The sequence below is a fragment of the Hypomesus nipponensis genome, chromosome 24 (assembly GCF_054491055.1).
Source record: "Hypomesus nipponensis isolate SF chromosome 24, ASM5449105v1, whole genome shotgun sequence".
Classification (NCBI taxonomy): Eukaryota; Metazoa; Chordata; class Actinopteri; order Osmeriformes; family Osmeridae; genus Hypomesus; species Hypomesus nipponensis.
The window spans coordinates 10,267,501-10,275,254 of record NC_140384.1 but is presented as its reverse complement, the minus strand read 5'-3'; the positions used below and the strand labels follow the sequence as shown (position 1 = coordinate 10,275,254).

The following is a 7,754-nucleotide window of genomic DNA, read 5'->3' as shown; positions in this document are numbered from 1 at the left end:
GTTATGAGTGGTAGAGAGAGAGGAAGAAAGAGAAAGGGAGAGAGAAAAAAAGTGAGCGAGAGGGAGGGAAGGAAGGAAGCGATGTGAATGAAATCAACAGCCTTCTATCATGAACTGATTATATCTTCTTCTGAAATGTCAAGTGCATTTCCATTTAAAGTGCTTGTTTAAACTGCCGTGAGACAGAGAAGTCGGGCATGCCCAGAACGCCCGCAGCTGGTAGCGGGCCTGATGGAAGATGTAGTCTCTAGTTCTGGGCCTTGTAGTTCCTTATTCTGTGTCTTAAGTGTGTTGCTGGTGGCAACAGCATGGAAATCAGACAGCCTGTCAGAACGGCTAGTTTGTCATCTGCTCTGTGACCATACATATTAATGTCAGGTCTTTAAACTAGACTGTGTGTGTGTGTGTGTGTGTGTGTGTATGTGTGTGTGTATGTGTGTGTGTGTATGTGTGTGTGTGTGTGTGTATGTGTGTGTGTGTGTGTGTGTATGTGTATGTGTGTGTGTGTGTGTGTATGTGTGTGTGTGTGTGTGGGGGGGGGGGGGGGGGGCATATTGAGATGTCCAGAAATCTCTTGCGGGTCACAGATTAAAAAATACCCACACACACAGCACACTAGCCTGGCTTTGAGCAATGAGCCATGCCACCCAGGCTTGTAATCAGCCAATCAGGACAGCCAAAGGTAAGCCCTCTGGTGCTTTTCAACCTATCAGGGGGGAGATTACTAGCCCCAGGCCATATCGCATCATAGCTCTTCCAGACAGGTTTTTTTTATCGCTAAATATGTATTTTGGGTGCTGCTTAGATGTGTGTGTGTGTGTGTGTGTGTGTGTGTACACGCGTGTGTGAACCAATTTCCTACATCCAGATTAAGTCCAAACCCTCCGGCAAAAAAAGCAGCTCTTTCAATACAGCTCATGAAACTGCATTATAGGTTTTTATCTCTGCGGTAATAAGACGCGCGTGTAGCAGCACCGCCGAAGCAAAAGTCGATCAAATACAGTAAGACGCACTTCATATAAGAGCCATATTAAATGACTCGGCCTGCAGTTGTGAATTCCATCATACTGGCAGCTCACCCGCGGTCGCCAAGCCAACATAAGCAACATATAAATATTAGATTACGAATCGCAAATCTGGGCTGCGTATCCACGTATGGCAGCATCCTCCGGTCCTCACTGCGCCCGCGGTCGGAACACGGTACACGCATTGCTGTCACTCCCGTATTCGTTTCACTTCGCTTTTGGAGTCAGCGAAGATGATTCATTTGATCCTGCTTCTATAGAGGATATTATCAGATGATGGGAACAAAGTAAAATATCTCTGTTTTTGCTGAGATTTCGGACTATTTCGAAGGTAGTTTTGAGTCATAGCCTGCTGGAGGAATTCTGAGGATTTTGAGGGTCTTGACCTGGAGAGAGGAAGCAGGCCTTCAGTTCTGTGAAGAAAGCTTGAATTATTCAGACCCGCATTCTGGTCAGAGAAGCATCTCCGCGACGCTGAAACCCAAATCTTTATAGTCTCTGTGTTCACCTACCTGGGGGCCACTTACACACACACAACTCACGCATACACATACATACACACTTTGTGTGTGTGTGGGGCTAAAGTAAGTAAGTAAAGGCTTTTCCCCTGGATCTTACAAGGCATGGGGTTGTTTAAACGTCTTTTTAAAGGTATTTTAAAACATATTACATTAACATTTTATTTATTTATTGGAGCTTTTATCCAAAGTGAACATACAAATAGCGTATAAAATATAGACCATTTCCTTGTTCTGTCTAAAGCCCAAATCCTCTTGTTGTCTGGCCACAGACTTCAGCTCTGGGAGCTAATACAACTATGAGTCTCAAACAAGGATACTGGAGTGTAAAACCCACCACCTCTGCTACACCACTCGCCCAGAATCCTAAACACAAGACTATGCTGCTGAGCTAAAGGCTGGTGTGAGGATTTGATCTCCTGTCAGCCGACCTTAACCCCCTCATGGATTCTATTCGGTTTAATTGCAGCTCGGTGCTTGTTAGGTATTCATGCTGTACATCTGCAGTGCCTTCACAGCTGAACCTGCAGATGGATAGCCCTCTGCATTAGCCGCCATCGACTGGGTGACATTCAGGTTAACACACGGCTGGAGGGCAAGCTAGTCGTTTTATTTTGAAGGGAAACACAGACGCACATTGTTCTGTGACAGTCCCTCTCTCTCTCCCTCCTTGCGTCTCTCTCTCTCTCTCTCTCTCTCTCTCTCTCTCTCTCTCTCTCTCTCTCTCTCTCTCTCTCTCTCTCTCTCTCTCTGTATCACTTTTCATCACCACCATCATCACCACCTCCATCAATACCATCATCCCCTCCACCTCCATTAGCATCAGCCCCTGCACGGCTGTTGGTCTCCTAGGCTTTCAGGAGAGTGGCTCTAAGTGGGGGCGTCTGTGCCCTGGCGTGGGAGCACAAATAGCCCGTTTAGACATCCATCATTTTTATCCCCCTGTTCTGTTTGCATATTTTATCCCTATAAACAATATGAATGATGTGCTGTGTAATGCACCATAATCCAGATTTATTCAATCCGGCTCTTTGCGATCAAACACCAAGGGCCGCCACTGTGATTTATTAAATTTAATTAGTTTGCAGATGTAAAACAGGTCGCTGTGATGAAAAGATAAAGACGAGCGGGGAGGAACACATAAATAACCCTCACCCCCATCCTGCCTCACCCCCATCCTGCCTCACCTCTATCCTGCCTCACCTCTATCCTGCCTCACCTCCATCCTGCCTCACCCCCATCCTGTCTCACCTCCATCCTGCCTCACCCCCATCCTTCCTCACCTCCATTCTGCCTCACCTCCATCCTCCCGCTCCTTCTCCTTCCTGCCTCACCTCCTGTCTCTCTCTCTCCATCCTCCCTCTCTCTCCATCCTCCCTCTCTCTATCCTCCCTCTCTCTATCCTCCCTCTCTCTCTCTCTCTCTCTCCATCTTCTCTCACACTTCTCTCTCCCCCCCTCTCTCAGTCTGAATGATGATAGCAGTAAACAGCTCATTACATTAAAAGGCTTAGATGAACAATAAGGGGATGGTCAGATAGACAGACGATCTGTCTGGAGCCTGTCTTGTCCTAAACCCTCAGACACAAGATCAGGACTGTCTTCTTCTCCTGTAGACTCCTCCAGCTCTGTTAGCCTCTCTCTCCCTCTCTCTCTTGGTCTTTCACTCTCTCTCTCTCCATCCTCCTCCCCCCTCTCTCTCCATCCTCCCCCCCTCTCTCTCTCTCTCTCTCTCTCTCTCTCTCTCTCTCTCTCTCTCTCTCTCCATCCTCCTCCTCTCTCTCCCTTTCTCTGTCTCTCCATCCTTCCTCTCTCTCACTCACTCTCTCCACCCCCCCCTCTCTCTCTCTCTCACTCACTCTCTCCGTCCTTCCTCTCTCTCTCCCTCTCTCTTCCTCTCTCTCACTCACTCTCTCCATCCTTCCTCTCTCTCTCTCCCCCTCTCTCTCCCCCCTCTCTCTCTCTCTCTCCCCCTCTCTCCCCCCCTCTCTCTCTCTGTCTCTCTCTCTCCACCCCCCCCTCTCTCTCTCTCTCCACCCCCCACCCCCCTCTCTCTCTCCCTCTCTCTCCCTCTCTATCTTTCTCTCTATCTTTCTCTCCCTCCTGTGGGAGTTTACGTCCCAGGGATTTATCAAGGCTAATAAGCAGCTGATTTATGTTCAGCGATCAGGGAGATAGAGAGTGATGAATGGAGGAGAGGGAGGAAAGGGGGAAGAGGGGGAGATGAGCCGTGGGGAGGGAGGATGAGCGGAGGAGAGGATGGGGAGGGGATTAATAGTAGGAGGCGAGGAGAGGAGAGGAGGGGATGAGAGGAGGGAGGAGTGAAGGAGAGGAGAGAAGGTTCAGAACCCACTAAGTATTCACATCTCAGGTCAGTGGTGCAGCCTGGCTCAATAAATCCATATCCTGTTGCATAAATACTGGGCATGATCACTGTCTTATCTACTGACCCCATGTTCTCTCCTCCAGACGGTGGAACATGGAAGTAGATGACATTACATTTAAACAATACATGAATACCCTAATATACTTTACTCTACCAGTGTATTTGATTTGAATTTAAAATCACCCATTTCCTATTAATTAAACACATTTGTGTTTTGTTTGATGAGTTCATACTGTGTTTTTATTTACATTTCTTAGAGTCATTCATTCATCATGTGAATATCCCAATAGTTTAGATGCAGACAGATCTGTGGAGTGACGTGTGTGTGAGTGACTGTGCGGGGGACTGATAATTAGACAGGGACGGATGTAACTTCAGTGAAGCTTCTTGTACTTGATATTTCAGACCCAGGCGGACAGCCCAGTCTGTAAAACCTGTTTACCACTTCTGCTTGGTTTCCCCGGCCGCTGAAGTGTGTGTGTTTGTGGGCGTGAGGGGGTGTATGTGTTTGTCTCCATGTTTGTTTGTGTGTGTGTGTGTGTGTGTGTGTGTGAGTGTGTGTGTGTGTGAGTGTCTCCAGTATTCCAGGCACAGTGCCTAGAATAAAACACTGGGGTTCAGGTGCCAGTAGATGGGCGGTCTGCTGGTGATTAACGAGAGCCTCTGATTGGTGCACAACCAAAAAAAGTTCAGATGTTGTGCGTCTTTGATTCGACTTTCACACCTGTTCCATTTACAAATCAGCAAATATGACTAATGAAATGAATGATTTACACATCACTGTTACTGTTCTACATGTAAATTAATCAAATTTAATTAATCAAATTGATTTCGTCAATAGCCCTGTCTACTGCCATGCACAGCTGCAGTATCGGGATAGATGGATTTATAGTTTTATTTACTATGTCACACATTCTTTAAAGGCACCTATCCCACTCGGGCTGAAAAGACACTCAAAACGAATGCACCCAAACTACATGTGCTGTATAATGAGCGCACTGGCATCAATGTCACACAAATATAGTGACAAAGAGCTCAGGCAGTAGTAGGAATCTAGAAGGACATCACAGTTAGGCAAGGTGGCATAAGAAACATCTAGAACTGGTGAGTTTATTGATCACCCACTGAGTGACTGTGATGTTCAAAAACAACATCACATTCTGGCTAAATGAACAACAGGAAGTCCATGAACAACAGGAAGTCCATGAACAACAGGAAGTCCATGAACAACAGGAAGTCCATGAACAACAGGAAGTCCATGAACAACAGGAAGTCCATGAACAACAGGAAGTCCATGGTTTTACCTGAGGGGCCCACCTGTGAAGGGAAGCAGACAGCAGAGTCAACATTGTTGGCTTCAAACAGGAAGCATTCAGTTAGGTTTGTTTGATTAGTTTCACAGTTAGCACTTCTGAGGTTGCACCGGTGGGTTCACTTCATCAGGTCAGAGCGAAACAAACACACCTCAAGCATTGTGTTTAGCTCATGCTGGCTCCTCACCTCTCCCTCCCGATCTCCAACCTCCGACCCCTGGGCTAGGTGCTGCTGAGGGCGAGGGTGGTTGTCACGGTGCTCTGGTGGTGGGGGAGGGGGGCGCGGGGGACGATCAGGGGGTTGTGGAGGGTCACGTTAAACGTCCCCTTCAGAACCGTGTCCATGATGGCTGGACCCAACTGGGACAAGGAGAGAAGAGGGAAACCGCTTATTATGTTAAACACACAAACACACACAGAGACACACAGACACACACCCACAGAGGCACTCTTTCCATCCATAGACAGAGAGAGCCAGACAGACAGACAGAGAGCCAGACATAGAGAGATAGAGAGACAGAGAGACAGACATAGAGAGAGAGAGAGACAGAGACAGAGACAGAGACAGAGACAGAGAGACAGAGAGAGAGAGACAGAGAGAGATAGACAGAGAGAGACAGAGGGAGACAGAGGGAGAGAGGGGGGAGTCTGGTTGTACAGTAGGCGATCAATAAAAGCACCATATGTACTTTAGAGATGCACAGATAAACCCTGCCCCTTTTCTCATCTCTCTCTCTCTCTCCCTCTCCCTCTCCCTCCCCCTCCCTCCCTCCCTCCCTCCCTCCCCCTCCCTCTCTCTCTCTCTCTCTCTCTCTCTCTCTCCTCTCTCTCTCTCTCTCCCTCTCTCTCTCCCTCTCTCTCTCCCTCTCTCTCTATCTCTCTCTCTCTCTCTCTCTCTCTCTCTCTCTCTCTCTCTCTCTCTCGCTCTCGTTCCCCCTCTCGCTCTCCCTCCCTCTCTCTCTCTCTCCCTCCCTCCCTCCCTCCCTCCCTCCCTCCCTCCCTCCCTCCCTCCCTCCCTCCCTCCCTCCCTCCCTCCCTCCTTCCTGCCAGTCGAGGCAGAGGAGCCACATGGGGGTGAAGTGTTGACGAGGCTCTCTGGAGAGAGGAGGAAGGAGGAGAGATAATCCATATGGATTACCCAACACTGATTTATTCCTTTCTTTCTCTCTCTCAATAACTCTCCATCTCTCCCCCTCTTTCTCTGTCCCTCTCCCCTTCTCTCTCTCCCCCTCTCTCTCTCTCTCTCTCCCCCTCTCTCTCTCTCTCTCTCTGTCCCTCTCTCCCTCTCTCTCTCTCTCTCTCTCTCTCTCTCTCTCTCTCTCTCCCTCCCTCTCTCTCTCTGTCCCTCTCTCTCTCTCTCCCTCTCTCCCTCTCTCTCTCTGTCCCTTTCTCTCTCTCTCTCTCTCTCTCTCTCTCTCTCTCTCTCTCTGTCCCTCTCTCTCTCTCTGTCCCTCTCTCTCTCTGTCCCTCTCTCTCTCTGTCCCTCTCTCTCTCTCTTGGAGGTATGCGTTCCTGACATGAGGGTTGTAAGAATGACAGCTCGTCTTCTACCACAATGACCCCTGTGACACTGAACAACACACACACTCACGTCGGCAGGAACGCCCAAAAGCACATACACACACACATACACACACACATACACACACACATACACACACATCATACACACATACACACACACATACACACACACATCATACACACATACACACACACATACACACACACATACACACACACATACACACACACATCATACACACATCATACACACATACTAGCGTCAGCAGGAAAAAAATTGACCAAAACATTGAGGTATCTGCGTTCAAATTATTTGGACCTGAAAAAAAGTTTCTACAGGTTGAAAATATATTTTCAAAATAAAGTTTTGAAAAAACGTTTCTGTAAATTAAAAAAAATATTTTTGACCAAAAAAGTTGATTACATTGAAAACATGTATTTAAAAACAAGATTCTACAGGTAGATTTTTTTTCTTCAAAAGTCTCTACACTGTCAGATGTTACCTAGCGATGGCTCCTGTTAATCTAGCCTCTGATAGGTGTTACCTAGCGATGGCTCCTGTTAATCTAGCCTCTGATAGGTGTTACCTAGCGATGGCTCCTGTTAATCTAGCCTCTGATAGGTGTTACCTAGTGATGGCTCCTGTTAATCTAGCCTCTGATAGGTGTTACCTAGCGATGGCTCCTGTTAATCTAGCCTCAGTCAGATGTTACCTAGCGATGGCTCCTGTTAATCTAGCCTCTGATAGGTGTTACCTAGTGATGCTCCTGTTAATCTAGCCTCAGTCAGATGTTACCTAGCGATGGCTCCTGTTAATCTAGCCTCTGATAGGTGTTACCTAGCGATGGCTCTTGTTCCTCTAGCCTCTGTGGGTGTTGTTGTGTGAGTCTGAAAGTGCAGCTTCAGCGATCAAACTTGATGAAGTCCACAGCAAACACTACATCACTCTGACCCTCAACCCTGTCTGTGTATGTGTAGGTGTGTGTGTG

The 7,754-nt window shown here is 47.7% G+C and overlaps 1 protein-coding gene across 2 annotated transcripts in view; it reads right to left on the bottom strand.

The window, feature by feature from the left end:
- Nucleotides 1-4,621: 4,621 nt before the first annotated feature.
- stpg2 (sperm-tail PG-rich repeat containing 2) overlaps nt 4,622-7,754 on the bottom strand; it is a 27,617-nt gene continuing 24,484 nt past the window's right edge. The window contains exons 13-14 of one of the 2 annotated variants that reach the window (XM_084690498.1): nt 5,429-5,601; nt 4,622-5,245 (exon numbers count right to left, since the gene is read on the bottom strand). In XM_084690498.1, coding sequence (XP_084546624.1) covers nt 5,464-5,601 — 138 coding nt within the window. In that variant the 3' untranslated portion in view covers nt 4,622-5,245; nt 5,429-5,463. The remainder of the gene's footprint in view (nt 5,246-5,428; nt 5,602-7,754) is intronic. The other variant, XM_084690499.1, reaches the window with a different exon arrangement.